Here is an 18,424-nt window from a genome sequence, read left to right as displayed (position 1 = left end):
AAGACACATAGTAGAGTGCAAATATTTTTTGGCTTATTTAGAATTGATTGTGGAGTGCACTCTACTATGTGTCTTGTCTTTCTTTTTTCCCGATTTTGGGGTAATGTACCATTGTCCCAGGACAGCCCCCATGTGTCCCGCTTACCCACCAAGCCTAGCCCCCATACCAGCATCGGCATCGGGAGCCGCTGGGTGCCGACAGAGGCCCTTTCACTGTGACCGTTCCCGATAAGCGCTCACAGTGACACTGACAGAGCAGGAGCCAATGGCTTCCTGCTCTACCCAAACTCTTGTGTCCGAAGGCATCATTATTCTTCCAGCCATTATTCTCCCCCATAGCTGTGGTGCACGAGTGACGCTAGAGGATATACTATAGAAGGGGAAGTGGCCACATGGGAGGGGGAGGGCTTCCTACCAGGGACAATGGCTACATGGGGGTGGGGGACTTATTACCAGGACAGGAGACAATGGCTCCCTGAGAGAGAGGGGGCTTACTACCAGGGGGCAATGGCTACATGGGGGGGGGCAGGCTTACTACCAGGACAGTGGAGAATGGCTACTTGAGGGGGGGGGCTTACTACCAGGGGGAAATTGCTACATGGGAGGGGAGATTACTACCAGGAGGCAATGGCTACAATGGGGGAGGGCTCACTATCAGGAGACAATGGCTACATGGGTGTGGGGGACAATAGCTTCCTGAAGGGGAGGTGTTCATTACCAGGGGGCAATGGCTACTTGGGAGGGAGGGGGGGCAATGCCTATACGTGAGGGGACACATTACATGTCTTTCTACTAATGATAAGTTGGACTTTTGAACATTTGTTCTGTGATAAACTAATCACTGAAATGGGCTGTCAGCCACTGCATTACTGGATAATAAGTTTAATTGTTCTATGAAGGTTTCTCACACATTTAATCAATTTAATTTATTTAATAAAGGACTCATTTTAATTCTGTAAGCTTCTTGTGACATCATTTTCAGCGAGTTTAATGTGAACAGAAGCTAAACATTTCATAGTTGTTACTCTGTGAAGTTTACTACCAGAGGAGATGCCTAACATGGGTCATGCTGTCAACTGGCGGGGAGGATTACCTGTAGGCTGATAAGTACATAAGATGGGTAAGATGTATAGAGGAGGCCTGACGACTATATCGGGACACAGAGGGGCATAACCACTATATGGATGCACAGAGAAGGCCTACCTACTATTTAGGGGCACAGAGAGGCAGAGCTACTATATGGTGGCATAGTGGAGGCCTACTATATGGGAAGTCCGGGGGGGGGGGGCTAGATGAACCTAATTACTGGGTTCACAGAGGGGTCTAAGTGCTATATAGAGACAGAGTTGTCTAACTATATTAAGGCACAGAGGGGCCTATTATATGGAAAGCTGAGTGACTCCCTTCATGCTGGGAAAGCTGAGTGATCACCTTCATGCTGGGAAAGCTGAATGACCACCTACATGCTGGGAAAGCTGAGTGAGCACCTTCTTGCTGAGAAAGCTGAGTTACCCCCTTCATGCTGGGAAAGTTTGGTGACTGATTTTATGCTGTGAAAGCTGGTAGACCCATCCATGCTGGGAAACCTAAGTGCCCCCCCCCCCATGCCCCCATTGTGGGAAAGCTGGATGACCCCCTTAATGTCGGGGTAGCTTAGGGACTGACACTATGCTGGGAAAGCTGGGTGACCAACTATATGTTGGGAAAGCTGGGTGCCCCCCTCATGATGGGAAAGCTGGGTTACCCCCCTCATGCTGGGAGAGCTGGGTGACCCCCCCCCATGCTGGGAAAGCTGGGTGACTGACTTTATGCTGGGAAAGTTGGGTGACTGACTTCATGCTGGGAAAGCTGGGTGTCACCTGCATGCTGAGAAACCGAGTGGCCACCTGCATAATGAGAAAGCTGAGTGACCACCTTCATACTGGACACCCAGCCAGAGGTATGCTAGTTAGGAGGTATGCTAGGTGTGCTGTCTACCAATGCAGAAAAGCCATGGCACAATGTTTAGCGCTAACACACTGAGATTAGCATTGAGTGTGAACATGGACTCCTCATCCTCTCAGGAAACCATCTTCATGCCCAGTGACATTGGCAGGGTTTGACAGCACTGCCAACTGATTTGCTGGCCACAGTCAAAACAAGGACAAACATACAAGCAGAGGCAATCATACAGGGGCAGCAGTGGAGACAACAATGTTCATATATGCCAGCTCACTCATTAATTCTCTTTAGTGTAGGGATCCGCATTTGGCTCATTGTTTGGATAATGTAAAAGATTTTATTCATTTAGGATTGTATCCTTTTTTGTGTCATAATATCCACCATAAGCTTCTGAAAATATGTATATACTAGTAGTTTTCATTTATAATGGTAGTAAGTGTTGGTCTTAGCCATTATATCAGTGTAATATATATATTTAGTTAGTATTGGTGAATTTCACATGTCTATTAAAGGAGAAGTCCGGCCAAAACTATTTTTTTTTAAATGTTTTACTTACGGAAAGTTAGACAAATTTCTAATGTACATTAATTATGAGAAATACACATATAGGGATATTTCCCTTAATTTAGTAGATCAGGGAGACTTCAGATTTTCTAAAAAAGATGACGTCACGAACCGGGGGTGTAATTACAATGGATCGCCAGCAGGGGCGCACTATATATAGAAGTCAATGAGTACCATTGACTTCTATATATAGTGTGCCCCTGCTGGACACTTCATTGTAATTACAATGGATGTGTACGTAAATGTAAAACAGTATACAGTGTTTTTGATTGAATACATTTATGGAATACTTTGGGGAGCAAGTGTCCTTGCTCCCCAAAGTATTCCATAAATGTAATCAATCAGTACATAACAGTAACCCGCCGAACCACCGCCCACCGAACTGCCGCCGCTACCGAACGATAGCCACTGCCGAACGCCCGCACGTGTGATGCTGTGTTCAGTTATTTAGATCTAATCTGCTGCGGATCCGCAGCAGATTAGATCTAAATAACTGAACACAGCTTCAAATCTGCACCATCAAATCTGCTGCAGATCTGCTGCAAAACCGGTGTTTGTGAAGGCGATCTGCCCTCCCTTCTGTGACGCGGCTCCATTAGAATCACCGGCATCAGCATCCCTTCGCTGGCACTGGTCTATTCATGTAAAAAGAAAAAAAAAAAGCTTTGAGAGTAGGTAAGCCTTTCAAAGCCATCCAACTAGCTGAATATATATATTAAATTGGGGACTGTGCAATACTCCCACAGGTCCAGGTCTACCATGGTCAGGTGAGCGCATGACTCTTTTACAACCTGCTTACCAGTATTGTGGCTCAGAGTTCAATGTCACAGTGCACACCACATCAGTATTGGACATTACCTAGGCCAATGCTGACGCTGGCAGCATCCTCTTACAAGCTGGCAGCCAGAGAACACAGTACATACAAAGGCTTTTTATGTAAAGAAGGAATATGAGGTTTACCCACCCCTCCTTATATACAAAACAGTTAGATTTAAAAGTGCTGATCTGGAAACTGATGTATCTGTGCTGTTAGTTTCTAGGGCTGCACAAATGATAGGATTGTTCGTGCAGCCCAGGCACTCAATTTGTTGTGCTGGGTAAAGGTACTGCAAACAAGCGCTGACCTCACTTAGCCAGCGGCTGACAAATTGCCAGGTGAAAAAGGACCCTTAGTCAGGTGATGTTTAAATTTTAATCCCCAGAACAGAGTGAATTACTGATGGTAGACAAGAGTGGAATAGTTTGACCAATTAAAAGACTCTCTTTGTCTGTCCATTGGCACCCAACAATGAAAGTATGCATGGCACATGGGGGTCTAAGAAAGGCCTGCAAGGTTAAAATCACTATCTGTTTATTAGGCCATGATAAAATCATGGCTTTATAGGTTGCTTGTTAATGTACAGGCATCCATTCTAAAGTTTGCCAAACCCATTGCTGGTGTGATGGATTTTCACTCCCTAACTCCTTTATTCTTGGAGAGATAAACAAGCGCCAGGGCAGTCTAGTAGCGGCTTATCCTCTCCTTCCCATATTGAAGACGTGAAAGTTTGGTTGTACCAAACAGTCATGTGAATGGGGAAATACTCCTGTAGAAAACAAGGCCTCTTACAACTGTGTTGAGAGAATAATTGCCCCCATCTATTTCTCTCTCCTATCGGATACGGAGCTCACATTCCCTGTTCTCAGCGGTAGGCCTGGTACTCGTAAACCAAGCCCACCACTGTCATCAATGCTGTGGGCAGGTCCCAGGGCCATGCCTTCCGCGATGGGCAGGAACTAGCAGACAGGGGTGGGTAATTGTAGTAGTAAGAAGGAGGCGCGTGGCATGCTGAGGGATGTAGTTTCCAAGCTGACACCATCTAAAATTCAAAAAGGTTTAGAACAGAAAAACAGAGCCATGTAGGAGAGTACAAGAAGTGTCAAAAAACGTGTGGGGGATCGGTGAGTAAGCCAAGTGGGGTTTGTGAGAATTTGGTTTAGGAGGACATAGGAGAAATCCCCCTAAATCCCCCTAAGGTGCTCACCATATTCTTTCTTACATTTAACTTCTTTGGATGTAGCAAGTGAATTAAAAGAAAAAAAAACTATAAATATTTGATATGGATATGATATGTATGCAAAAAAACCCCAAAGATTTGTCATTAAGGAGTCAAGGATAAAAGTACAGATACTTGGTAAGAGTGTACACGGGTAGGTTAAAGAGCAATTCCCGTCACATCTGACAACAGCACCAGTTTTACAGTAAGCGCTCATCAGATAAGTGGTGAATAGACATGACTAAATATAGATTTTTCTGAATACTTTTATTTATGAATAATGTTAACTCCCATCATCGCTTGAGATTTTAAAATGTTTTCAAATTAGGGATATTCATTCTGCTCAGGTTATTGCTGTCCATAGTGTATACTCTACCAAGAAGAGGATATCCCTAATTTACAGTAATCTACAGTAATTTTAGGCTGACCTTTGCCACGCAGCCTGTGCTCACGTGATAAATGGAATGTTCGTAAGAACATCTAATTCATTATCTTTAAATGCTTTCTGACCCCCCCCCCCCCCCCCAAAAAAAAAAAAATTATAATAATAAAAATGCAGTTTTAGCTGCTAGGTTTCTTACTTCCATTATATTTCAAGTTCACTACCTGTTGTTAGGCTTAGACTGTCTCTGGTAACAGAGACACTAATATCGAATTCAGGGTGTAGTTTGTGGCATAGGAAGGATAGGGCCTGGACTGTGTGATTCCAAGCTGAGGTTGTCTGCCTCCTCCAGAGAGTCCACTCTGTTCCTGAAGAGGAAATCAAATGTTCCCTCTTATCTCTGACCACCCATATAATTCAGGGCAGCTGTCCCTTGTGTAGCTTGTTATTATCATCATCATCATCCTAATCCTAATAATCCTAATCATCCTAATCAGGCATCAAAAGGACAGGCAGAACTTCAAGCAGAGTCGGCGGCCTGGGCTCTGCTTGAAATTCTATAAGAATTACTCAGTGTGAACGGGCCCTAAGGGTCCTCAACAATAATCTGATCCTGGGCTGTCCCAATTCTAATAATCACTTTCAATCAGAGCAGGAACCAAATAGAAAGCATGTTATTATTCTGCGGAACCAACAGAGGATGGTGAAGCATGACACGCCGATCCCTGTGTTCAATGGTTCATTAGTGAACAGTCTTTTAGAACAGAAAATGATGCATTTGCTTTAGTATATATGACGCCTTCTGCCTAACCAGCTCAGAGACCGCCAGGTTAGGTAGCACGAGTCCCAGGTCTCTGTCTCTGGGTGTAGTTAACCTCTCAAGATTCTCCAAGGTAGTTGAGAGTAAGTTAGTAGGATGCTACTGCATTTAGCATCTTTGTCCTACTGAGGATCAGTCCCTTCTTCTTTCCTTTAGGGGGTGACTGTCCTGACGTAGATAAGGGTTTAGCCAAGTTACGGTTACCCCACTTCTAAGGGTCTAGCACGGTAGCTGTAAAACATGTTTTCACAGCTCACATGTATCACACATATGGTGCTTTGACATTTATTGCCTAAGAGAACTATTAGGTTGTCCTATAGGCCAGTTTTACATTACCTGAAACTTAGTTCCAATTTAAATTAATAAAAATTGAGCTGCAGTAACCTCTCCTAAACAGCTGATTAGAGTGGGTGCCGGCTTTCGGCATCCCAGCAGTCAGAGATTAATGGCCTTTCCTGTCAGTAAAACCCCTTTAAAGGGAATCTGTCAGCTCCCAGGTCCTACTTAAGGTGCTGACTGTGTGCAGTCCCCTAGTGAGCATGGTGACTTTTGGGGATTTTCTGTGCAGTGGATTATGCACAATCTCAGGTCTCCTACTGTACTGAAGAGGCAAAGAGGACTTGTTTGTGCCACACTCTGTCCGCCTCACCACTTCTTCCTCTACCCTCCTTTTCATGAATAATCTATTCTGCCCAGCCTTCTGCTCGCTTAGCTGTCAGCCAGTGTCTCCGATTGCAGATGAGTCCTCTGTAAGCAGGTTATGTCTGAAAAACATGTAGTTAAATCTCTGACCTCAAATGTATTGGAACTTTGGTCTAGGGGTAACTCACCTGTCTACAGACCTGCCAGCAGTTCATTCTCTGGTTCAAATCCCCTGATGTAAATAAAATAGAGGTCTTTAATTTTTTTTCTCATTTTTAAGGCTATGTTCACACACAGTATTTTTGCTTAGTATTTCGGTCAGTATTTTGCAACCAAAACCAGAAGTGGATTGAAAACATAGAAAGGCTATAGAAACACTGTTGAAATTGAGCGGATGGTCGTCATTTAATGACAAATATTGTTTTCAAATAACAGTAATTATTTGGCATTAAGTGGCTGCCATCCAATCAATTTCAACAGTGTTTGAACATAGCTTTTCTGTGTTTTCAATCCACTCCCGGTTTTGGTTGCAAAATACTGACCAAAATACTGAGCAAAAATACTGTGTGTAAACATAGTCTTAACAATGATACAATAATGAGAAGAAAAAATAAAGACCTCTATTTCATGTCCATCAGGGGATTTGAACAAGAGACCAAATAGCTGGCAGGTCACTAGACCACAGTTCCTTTACATTTTGGATTAGTGATTCAACTATATCTGAATGTTTCTTTCAGACGTAAACTGCCTGCAGAGAACTGATCTGCAATCAGAGACACTGTCTGACAGCTGAGTGAGCAGGAGGCAGGGCAGCGTTGATTATTCATCCACTGCACAGAATATTACCAAAAGGCACCATGCTCACTAGGGGACTGCCAGCTACAGCACACTGTCAGCACCTCAGGTAGGGCCCGGGAGCTGACAGATTCCCTTTAAATCAATTTTTCCTTTTACTTTGGTGATAATTCACTCCATAGCTCATATGACACAGATTTTAATTCCACATTACAGAGGTCATTACGTGACACAAAAAACACATCAGGTAAACTCACACTGCTTAGTTCCATTAAATGTGCCTCAAATCCATGGAAAATCCACAGGCAAAAACATATAGCTATAAATAATGGGGTCTAGCAATGAAATTATACGAGTTTCTGAAGTGGCAGTGAATAACATTAAACTTAATTTGGTGTTATTGAGTTAAAGTAACATATTCCATATTGTTTAACAGTAACTTACCTAAGAGCAGATATGCCAGTTTAATAAACCTCCATTTAGCCTCATGTATGAGATGAGAGTTTAGCTTTCAGTTATCAGAGTGCACTGATAAAATCGTATATCATATATGAGACCATCTCACTGCACTTTATTGTTGTTTTAGAGTAGGGACTCGTGTGCCAGAAGACCTGCACGCAGAAGCACCTGTGCACATATGGTAAGTACCTCCCTTTCTCCCATTTTACCTGCTAATGCATTGGTAAGTAGTAACACCTCCGGCGCCACCTGCAGGGTGTGGGGAAGCCCATGGGGTTTGGTCCTGTTACAGTGGGGTTGCAGCGCTAATCTCTAGTCCCCCCTCCCGCTTGCTTTGCGGGGTTGGTGGTCGCTGACCAGCACAGTGTTGTTTTAAAGTAGGGACTCGTGTGCCAGAAGACCTGCACGCGATACATGAGGCAATATGGTTTGATCAAATTATACATCAACATTCTGGCATTGGGTTTTAAATGTAGCCAAGAGGCATTAATGTAAACCATGGGTGTGAAGTGCTGTATGACACTACAGGGTGGCCTAACTGGCAAGTCAGGCAAATGCCAGATGAGCCGGTGGGCTAAGTGGGCCAGTCTATGAACAAATTGCTGCCTGGTTTTTCTCGGCACTGCACCGTCTCTGCACTTACAACATAGTAAGACGTTCTTCAGATTGATGTCCTGTATCCGGCTTATTGATGGACAGGAATGTTAGGTGCAGAGGTCCTGCCATCTCCTGCTTGCCTATTACAAGGTTTATGAGTCAACAACAACAAAAGCTGATGAAAATAACAATGTATGTGGTGTGTTCTGCTGACTGATATGTGTAGTGAGAGTGCTAGATGTATGGTCAATAGTATATGTCCATTGTATTTAAGGTTTTTTACAATTTCTAGAATACCAGCCCTTTCTTCCGGGTGCCTTGCTTAGTCTGGCCTCTCCCCATTGACCTGTCTGGCACGGGTGACCCCACCAGGAGTATTACTCCCACCAGCTTAGGTCATTGGATTACCAAAGCACGCAAGCTCCCTCACCACGTCAAGGTGAAGGCACCATGAGGGAGCCCCTCCACCCTAGCCCGATTACTCATCCCAACCCTTAATTTACCTGTCCTTTGCTAATGGGGACACAGCTGGCAGCCTTCTCAGCCCAGGAACGCCCCAGCACCTTAACACTGACCCTCCCAGCACCCTTCCCAGCCCAGGCCACCCCAGTCTTCCTCTTGCTCCTCTTCTTCCCAGCCCAGGTCCGCCCCAGCCCCTCAATGTGGACCCTCCGGGCGCCCTTCCCAGCCCAAGCCCGCCCCAGCCCCCAAATGCGGACGCTCCTGGCGCCCTTCCCAACCCAGGCACACTCCAGCCCCATAACGCAGACCCTGACGGTGCCCTTCTCAGCTCCCTAACGCAGACCCTCCCAGCGCCCTTCCCAGCCCAGGCCTTCCCAGTTTTCTTCTTCCTCCTCTTCTTCTACTTCTCCTCGTCTTCTTCTTCTCCTCTTCTTTTTCCCTGCCCAGGCCAATCCCAGCCCCTTAATGTGGACCCCCCCCGGTGCCCTTCCCAGCCTAGGCCCGCCCCAGTCACATCAGGGAGGTCTCCTGTATAAAAGCTTATATATTACCTAGTGAAATGCTATCACATTTTGCAAAAGATTTGTTGGGTCCATGGTGTTTTTTCACAATGCAGCAGGCTGTAGGTATAGTATATTGTGGGTGTTTATTTACTATTTTTAAGCCTATGGACTGATGAGCCATCCACAATATAGTCCCATCAGTGTCTGATCGGTAGATTTGGCCATAGATTGTATCCATGTTTTCCAGGACTCCCTAGGGCTGCATTCAACTTTGTCAGTCACTGTTTTTCAAATGGCAAGCGATCACAAACTGCTTCCAGCCTCATTTACTTTGTAGCTTGGACCCGGCTGATATGTGACATATGCTGACATTGATTCAAATGGAGCCACGCCGCAGAGGTGAGGGGATATCATCACACGGGGGGGGGGGGGGGGGGGGCAGTGGGCCTGTCTCCAGTGCACAGAGCTGGGCTGATGCAGAGCAAAAGTGCGAGGTAGAGCGTGTTAAAAAAAACCCTTTCTCATATCGCTCACTTCCCCCATTAGATTATAGACAATGCATGGTAACATGGAACTATTTCAGGACAGGATGACAGAAGAATGTTATAGTCACCCATGGGTCATGTGTCTGGGGTACTGAGTTTCAGGGGGGCAAAAAGTCTCTTTGTATTTTATGTACAGGGCTGTGACAGTACACAGAATGTCTTTCCCAGGTAAAGGAAAGCCCAGCAACGCCTCTATACAGATAAGGGAATTACAATATTAATGACTTTAATGTATGCGCTCAGCTCCAGGCTGCCATATCTGTGCCAGCTCTCCAAAGCATAAAGTATATCTGGGGTTCTCACTTTATCATTAATGGAGACCATGGCAGCAATCAAGACCTTTCTCACATTTTTTTTTTTTTGGCAAAGTGATCAAAACAGCTATTACACAAAACATTTCAGGACATGATGGCAGCAACCACAACCCAGCAGACCTAAAGTAGTGTTTCTGTTGACCCACAGTTACCTGACCTCGGGATTTTGCCTGACCTCAGATACGACCTTCAATAACCACAAAATTCACAGTTCAGAACCTTTGGTGGTGACCTGTTCTGATAAGTACACTGTCAGCAGCACTTACGGAGTAAGAAAACAAGCTCAGCACTCTTCTATTTCACCATGATTGTGACTCACCAACCATTACTCACTCGGCTTTTCAGACTTCCAGCATCACTTTAAAAACAGAGACACGTCACGGACTCCACATTGATAATGTGATCTAAAGTCCATAAATCTGCGTTGGAGCAAAGCCAAAGTAGGGATGCTCCACTATAAAGGGCAGGCTGTGGCATAAACTTCATCCTCAGATCCAAACACCAAAGGATCAGGTAAAGAGCAATCGCTTGAAGCAGTCAGGCAGAACTTTCTTACTTTACAGCTTTTAGATACTATCGTCTACAGGTATATTTTTGTTAGTATGATTTTTTTAAACATTGCTTATTTGTTTTTTCCATCAGGTTTCCACCATTGGGACAAGGTTGACCAATCCAGAACGTCAACATGCTGGTGAAAGTGGTAGCCCTGGCACTAGTTGTCTGTGCCATCACAGGTTAGTAAATATGTAAATGTAATGCCTGAACAGAGGTGTAACTAAAGGCCCTGGGGCCCCAATGCTAAAACTATTGTAGGGACTCCCAGCTAGCATGTGCCATATGTGCTACTGGTGTCTTCTTATAAAGCAGAGGGGCCAGTGGAGTGTGATTGCTACCTCCTGAGTATATAGAGGTCAAGCCTTATTTATTACTACTCAGAGAGAAAGGAACCGCTGCACCTCACAGCTATGGCTGACACTAATGCCTCTCGGCTACATTTAAAAACCAATGCCAGAATGTTAATATATAATTTGATCAAACCATATTGCCTCATGTACCACGTGCAGGTCCCCTGGTTCACATGAGTCCCTACACTAACTCAACACTGTGTCGGTCAGCAACCGCAGTTGTGAGGTGCAGCAGCTCCTTCTCTCCATGTCTTATTTATTACTTGAAGACATATGTCCCTGATGTGAATAACTGTACGCCAAATAAATCTTTTTATATTTCTTTTTCTGTCTTAGGAACTCAAGCAGACGTCAGCACCGACCAGATATCTGATGCTTTCTGGAATTACTTCACCCAGTTGACCAGCGATACTAAAGAGAAAGTGGAGAAGATACAACAATCTGACATCAGCAAACAGTTAAAGTAAGCGTCCATGTATCTGTGAATGGCAATCGCTATAGTCTGAATGTGTTGTAATCACTTATCTTCTACCTGGTTTACTACTCTTATTGGGTGGTTATACAGTACATCACTGTCCATATGCATTATTATGACATATAGTTGTCACAGATGGGGTCCCTCACCTGATACCCCCTCTCTGAGGCAGAACTTATAAACACCCTGTAATGACGTCTGTTTTATTTGGATGTCATTTAACTGCAAATAACGGCCGTCATTTGTAAAACATCAGCCATTGTTATAAAATAATGACCATTATTTACCATTAAATTAAGTCCGTCCACAAAAAATGGCCATCATTTTCACTGTGTGTGAACATAGCTTTAATCTTTAGGCTATGTTCCCTCTATGGGATTATAATCATGGCTGCAAATAATGATCATTATTCAAGGCCGTGATTATAACAAGACAGCCACCTTTCCCGCTACGTTCCCAAAGTGGGAACATAGCCTGAAGATTAAAGCTATGTTCTCACGCCGTGAAAAATTTATGGACAGCCGTGATTTAATGGCAAATAATGGTAATTATTTTATAACAATGGTCAGTGTCTCACAAATAACGGCTGTTATGTGCAGTTAAATGACAGCCATCCAATTAAAACAGATGTTATTTTGACGGTGTGTGAAAATATATATGTGTGTTTTATTTGAGTCATTTTAACACTATACATATAATGAGTAACCATTCACCATGTTTTTCTTGCTATTGAAACTTGGGTCAGCCTTTATAAAATATGATACAGTATATTGTCATTAATATTATAATATAAGCCATGGGTAAAATACCTTATGTGGTACATGGTAAAATTGAAGTTTCAAATCTTTAACAATGGCCTCACTAATTGAAAAAGATGATTGGCATTATTGGTAGTGATGAGCGAATACTGTTCGATCGAATAGTGAGATATTCGAATATTCGATATTCGTATGGATATCCCGCGAATATTCAATAAATATTCGATAAGCGTTCAAATCCCCCAGCTTCCGGTTTTACCCTCCAAATGGTCGAGTAGATGTTTTTCACTAATCGAATACTTGTTCCTATAGACTTTAATGGGATCGAATATTCGAACATTCGGGATATTCGTATGAATATTGAATATTCGAATATCTCACTATTCGCTCATCACTAATTATTGGCATTTCTGCATATATTCATGGTGGTTTCTTATTATATTAAATTAAGCTTTAAAATATATTATAAGGAGTTGATTTGATAAGGAGCTTTTTGAACATTCTATAGATAAGGAATTAGTTATTAGTTACAAGTTGCATGTTAAATCCCCTCAGGAGACCCATTTGGGGAGATTTATCAATGCCTTCACCTAAAAATTAGTTTTTTAAAAGGTAGAAAAAGTAGGAAAACATACTCTTAGTAGCCATTCTCTTTCACTATATATATGCATCATGTCATGCATTCATGTGCTGCCTCTGTTCTGTCTCTGTGCTATACAAATCAAGGCAATAAAATCGACTTCATTCTACTAGCAACAATAAAGTAATCTAGTAATAAATATCTTATAAATAATATACTGATGTGGAGACATTCAGATAAATATGAGCCCAATTATAATGATTCATTATATAACCTTTAAATTCTCTGTATATGCTTTTTGCTAGCGCTACTGCTAAGTAATGACCCATTTAACCCAGCAGTGACCCACTAGATTACTATACTGGATCCCATGTTCCAGTGGAGATATGGTGGTATAGCTATAGTGTAGGGCTAGGAGTTGTGTAGAGATATATTATATCACCAGTACAGCCTGAGAAACAGCCAAAGAGACAATTACCCAGGGGACATCAACACCTAGGGCCTTACAACTTCCCAATAACTAAACTTTTCCAGACAAGAAGTAATTTAAAAAAAAGTTTTAACTGTACTTCCAACAATATAGATGTGCTATCCTCCAAAATCAAAATAACATGATAAAATGTTGGTTGCCAGCAGTCACCACCAGAGGGAGCTCTGAAGACAGATCTGTACAGCTGTTAGCAACATTCATAATACACATGTTCAATAAGTTCCAAAGTTTCAACTAGTGATGGCCATGTAAGTATACTCTACGTATATTTCAGTCAGTATATTTCAATCAGTATTGCAACCAAAACCAGGAGTGGATTAAAAACACAGAAAGGATTTGTTCACACAATGTTGAAATTGAGTGGATGGCCGCCATATAACAGTAAATAACTGCCATTATTATTTTAATATAACAGCCGTTGTTCTAAAATACCAGCAAATATTTGCCATTAAATGGCGGCCATCCACTCAATTTCAACATTGTGTGAACAGATCCTTTCTGTGTTTTTAATCCACTCCTGGTTTTGGTTGCAATACTGACTGAAATATACTGACTGAAATATACATATACTGACTGGTACTTTATAAATATACATATACTATACTGGTGTTTATAGGCTTGTTTTATAGAGCTTTATAGTTATTTACAAGAGGCTATTCTATAAAAGCAGAAGTACAGACCTACTTCCAATATTTAGAATAAAAGTACTTATTCAGAAATCTATTATAGCAAATTGCAAAAAAGTGAAATTATTTTGTCCATCAAAATGTCCAAGAAATGTTCACAATACTTTTATGAATATAACTAGATTTTTACCTATTCATAGGTCCTTACTAATATTTTCTTTCCTTCCACAGTGTTCTCATTGACGAACATTTCAAGAACATCAATCTTTATGCAGGAGAACTACAGCAACAACTTATTCCCTTTGCCAAGCAGATCCACGACCAACTGACCCAAGACCCAGAAAAGCTGAAGGAACAAATAAGTCAGGAGCTGGAGAAGTTGAAGGTCAAGTTTTCCCCATTTGCAGAGGAGATACAGAAGCAGCTGAGTAAGAATGCAGAGGAGCTTCAGGAAAAACTTACTCCTTATGCAAAGGAGCTTCGTGCCCAGATTGAAAAAAACACTGAGGTAGTCAATGACCAGCTCAAGTCTGTCACTAAGGACCTAGGAGTCAAGATCAGAGAGAACGCAGACCGTGTACAGGCTACACTGACCCCGTATTCCCAGGAACTCAAGACCGCAATAGATGACAATGTGGAGCAACTGAGAAAGCACCTGAAACCCATCACTGAGAAAGTAAAAGATAACGTCGATCAACAACTGCAAGAGCTATATAAAAGCCTCTCACCCTATGCAGAAGATGTACAGGAAGAGCTGCGTAACCAGATCAAAAACTTGGACTTTCAAATGAAGAAGAACGTTGAGCAGATGGAAAGCAAAATCGTAGAGGTCACTGGCCAGCTGAGAGAGCAACTCTACCCCTACGCCAATGAGCTAAGAACCAAGCTGGAGGGAGACATGACAAATGTCAAGCAAACCTTGGAGCCATACCTAACCAAGATGAATGAGCAGATGGACCAGAGGATTGTAGAATTTAAAGAAACAATGATCCCCTATGCTGATGCCCTTAACAAAGCCCTTGTACACAGAATGGAAGAAATGAAGAAGAAGTTGGGAGAATACACTGTAAGTGTCCAGGATCAGGTGGACTATTTGCAGAAAGATGTCAGTGACAAGATCCAAGATTTCATCAACAAGGGTGTTGCCACTGAAAACTGAATCCTTGCTCCTCCCAATGTGACCTGCCATGATACCTCTCGACATTCCACAGTAGTGCGACTATGTTAATATTAGTGGTACTATTCTTCTCCTACATTTCTTGAGCTTGCATTATCTGCACAATGTCTTTATGTTTACAAGCTGCCGGCCTAGCCTGGCCTTAGAGTATTGTTTAACTCTATTCTGTTGTGTGTCATCTATATGTTGTCAGCCATCATATTTTTCTATCAATGACAGCTAGAATAATGCTAGAATATTCTGCCTGTAACTACAGTGAACAGCGGACATGCTTTATGTCACATGTACTATTGTATTATTGCAAACTTACAATATGCGACATCCTGTTATAAACCTTACATTTGTGACTGCACTATTTGCATTCTATTCAATTCAATAAAACTCAGCAATACATGATATGTTCTTGTTTATTTAGTATTAGGGTTTGGAAATAGCCATACTACAGTATAAGGGCACCTTCACACATCCGGAAAATTCGTCTGGATTTTTTTATCAGGAAATCCGGACTGATTTCTGGATCCAAAGGGGTACATTAGTAATGGACACTATTCAGGATTTTTGATGAAGGCTGTCCATTCAAGAAAATAGGTCAGGGTTTTTAGATCCTGCCCTATTTTCGTATGAATAAGGCCCCCCCCCCCCAAGACCTGCAAAAAGAGGGAGAGGCTGGGGGTGCAAGGGAGAGGCTGGGGGGTGCGAGGGAGAGGCTGGGGGGTGCAGGGGGAGAAGCTGGGGGGTGCAGGTGGAGAGGCTGGGGGTATAAGGGGCAGAAGCTAGGGGGCAGGGGAAGTTGGGGAGCAGGAGGGGAGCTGGGGGGCAGAGGGAGCAGCCGGGGTGGCAGGAGGAGAAGATGGGGGGACACATGGGGTGACAAGCAGGGGGAACAGATACGGGGCAGGGGGAGCAGCCGGGGGGGCAGCTGAAGTGACAGGGGGAGAAGCTGGAGTGACAGGGGGAGAAGCTGGGTAGTGCAGGGGGAGAGACTGGGGGCAGAGGCTGGGGGGCAGGGGGAGCAGCAGGGGGGGCAGGGAAGAAGCTAGGGGATTCAGAGGGAGAAGCTGGGGGGTTCAGGGGGAGAGGCCGGGGGTGTGGGGGGAGAGGCTGGGGGGGCAGGGAAGAAGCTGGGGGTTCAGAGGGAGAAGTTGGGGGGTTCAGAGGGAGAGGCTGGGGGTGCGTGGGGAGAGGCTGGGGGGCAGGGAAGAAGCTGGGGGGGTTCAAAGGGAGAAGCTGGGGAGTTCAGAGGGAGGAGCTGGGGCGTGCAGGGGGAAAGGTTGTGGGGTGCGGGGGGGGGGGGGGGGCAGGGAAGAAGCTGGGGGGTTCAGAGGGAGAAGCTGGGGGGTTCAGAGGGAGGAGCTGGGGGGTGCAGGGGGAGAGGTTGTGGGGTGCAGGGGGAGAGGCTGTGGGGGGCAGGGGGAGCAGCAGGGGGGCAGGGAAGAAGCTGGGGGGTTCAGAGGGAGAAGCTGGGGGATTCAGAGGGAGAAGCTGGGGGTTCAGAGGGAGGAGCTGGGGGTGCAGGGGCGAGGCTATGGGGGCAGGGGGAGCAGCAGGGGGGCAGGGAAGAAGCTGGGGGTTCAGAGGAAGAAGCTAGGGGATTCAGGGGAGCAGCAGGGGCGTGCAGGGGGAGAGGCTGTGGGGTGCGGGAGGAGTGGCTGTGGGGTGCGGGAGGAACTGCTGTGGGATGCAGGGGGGGAAACGGAGAAACTGGGGGGCAGGTTCGGGCTGGGGTGCAGCTTTCGGCACAGACAGCGGAAGCTCATAGCTTCAGCCCCGCAATGCCCGTACTTCTCTCCTGCACATGTGATGTCATGGCGGCGGCGCCAAGCAGGAGAGAAGTACGGGCATCGAGGGGCTGAAGCTGTGAGCTTCCGGCTGTCTGTGTCGGAAGCTGCACCCGGCCTGAAGCTGGCGGACCACGTCAACTCCCCCAATCCCCCCTGCTTGCGGTCACAAGAGGACGGGAGCAGTGTGGCGGGGGCCCCGTTACGCCACGGGGGGGGGGGGGGGGGCGCTATCATCCAAGAGTGGTTTGCTGTCACCTGACTGGGTAAGTGAGGGCCCAGTCTGGTGACAGCATTGCTAGAGAGCAGCACTGTCACTGTCAGGGGGCCCTGCCGGACGACAGTGACAGTGTGTTAACTGTGTAGGGGGCTGGGGCCTACCGGTGGATCCTCCGGTCCTCCGGTGGCCCAGTTCGACACTGGGCACGGTATACGTGGGGGAGACGGTGGCACAGTACACGAGGGGCAGGAGGTGGCATGTGATGTACATGGAATCTATGTTGGCAGTATAGGCAGCTGCCAGAAGGAGGGGGCGCAAGTTTAATTGAGAAAAATTTCCCTGAAACATTACTGCACTATGTCATGTATTCCCATTGCTGCCACCACTTATTATCCAAAGACGCAATGAGTCAAGGACTGGTCATTTTCCTGCTCGTTGGCTGATCGTTGTCACTCTTACACAGGATGATTATCGGCCAAAAGAGCGTTTCTGGCAACACTGTAGCCCTATAATTGGCTTGTGTAAAAGGCCCTTTAGTGAGGAATATCTGGAGAGAAGTCAGTGCTGCTAGAACTAGCCTGCATCCCACCCCCTTCCTGATTGGCGCTATAAGTTTGCCCCTTTGCAACCAATGACAACCCAGATGTTTGGTCTAGAGGCACCTACTTATAAAATGATGTATACCTATCTAAGGTGACCTTATAAAATGTGGCCTTTTATGCAGTTAATTAATAAATACAGTACTGAAAAAGGTTTATGTCAGTGAAGATAGTTGCTATTAGCACTCACATGGTTATCGCAAGTTAAAAAAGTGAGAAATCCTTCAGTCGATGGTACTCCTTTCTATAGAGGACATTGACATGAACTGTGTTGACCACTGTACTGGGACTGTATTCCTGTAGTGCAGAGAGGCGATGTCCAGACCACATGCTCATAGTAGCAGGGGTCAGGCAATTCATGAAAAGTAGTGGCATAATGGTCAGGAGGACTCATAGACTGGTGTTCGCATTCCAAAGACAGTGACACTAGGACGGGTGAAAGCCAAAAGTCACGTTATTCTAATCCTTAGTGGACCTATTGGAGTATTAAAAAGTCTCTACCCCTAGTCAATAATAGGCTGTGCTGTTTGTGCATCATTCCAGAGCAGGAGCCTACCTTATATTCTCATCTCCACAAATCGTGGAAGGAGTAGCTATTTCTTTTTCTCATTTTACTGAAAAAAAAAAAAAGGCAAAAGTATGTCTGACATGGACAAGAAGAACGGAAGTGCCCTTGACATGGTAAGACAAAGCATGGTAAGACTGAAAGGATCCTTGGCACTGTGACACCAGTTACTGCGAGGGGCTTAGCTGATC

The 18,424-nt window shown here is 44.7% G+C and overlaps 2 protein-coding genes across 4 annotated transcripts in view; one reads left to right on the top strand and one right to left on the bottom strand.

The window, feature by feature from the left end:
- The window catches only part of LOC138769690 (apolipoprotein A-I-like), a 523,881-nt gene that overhangs the window by 81,574 nt on the left and 423,883 nt on the right, over positions 1-18,424 (bottom strand). The window lies entirely within an intron of this gene.
- Positions 10,469-15,467, top strand: LOC138769272 (apolipoprotein A-IV-like). The gene is made up of 4 exons (XM_069947634.1): positions 10,469-10,573; positions 10,703-10,794; positions 11,302-11,428; positions 14,126-15,467. Exons 2-4 carry the CDS (start codon positions 10,746-10,748, stop codon positions 15,051-15,053), a joined length of 1,104 nt encoding a protein of 367 aa, XP_069803735.1. The 5' UTR covers positions 10,469-10,573; positions 10,703-10,745; the 3' UTR covers positions 15,054-15,467.

The sequence above is a fragment of the Dendropsophus ebraccatus genome, chromosome 12 (assembly GCF_027789765.1).
Source record: "Dendropsophus ebraccatus isolate aDenEbr1 chromosome 12, aDenEbr1.pat, whole genome shotgun sequence".
NCBI lineage: Eukaryota > Metazoa > Chordata > Amphibia > Anura > Hylidae > Dendropsophus > Dendropsophus ebraccatus.
This window is presented reverse-complemented; position numbering and strand designations above follow the sequence as displayed.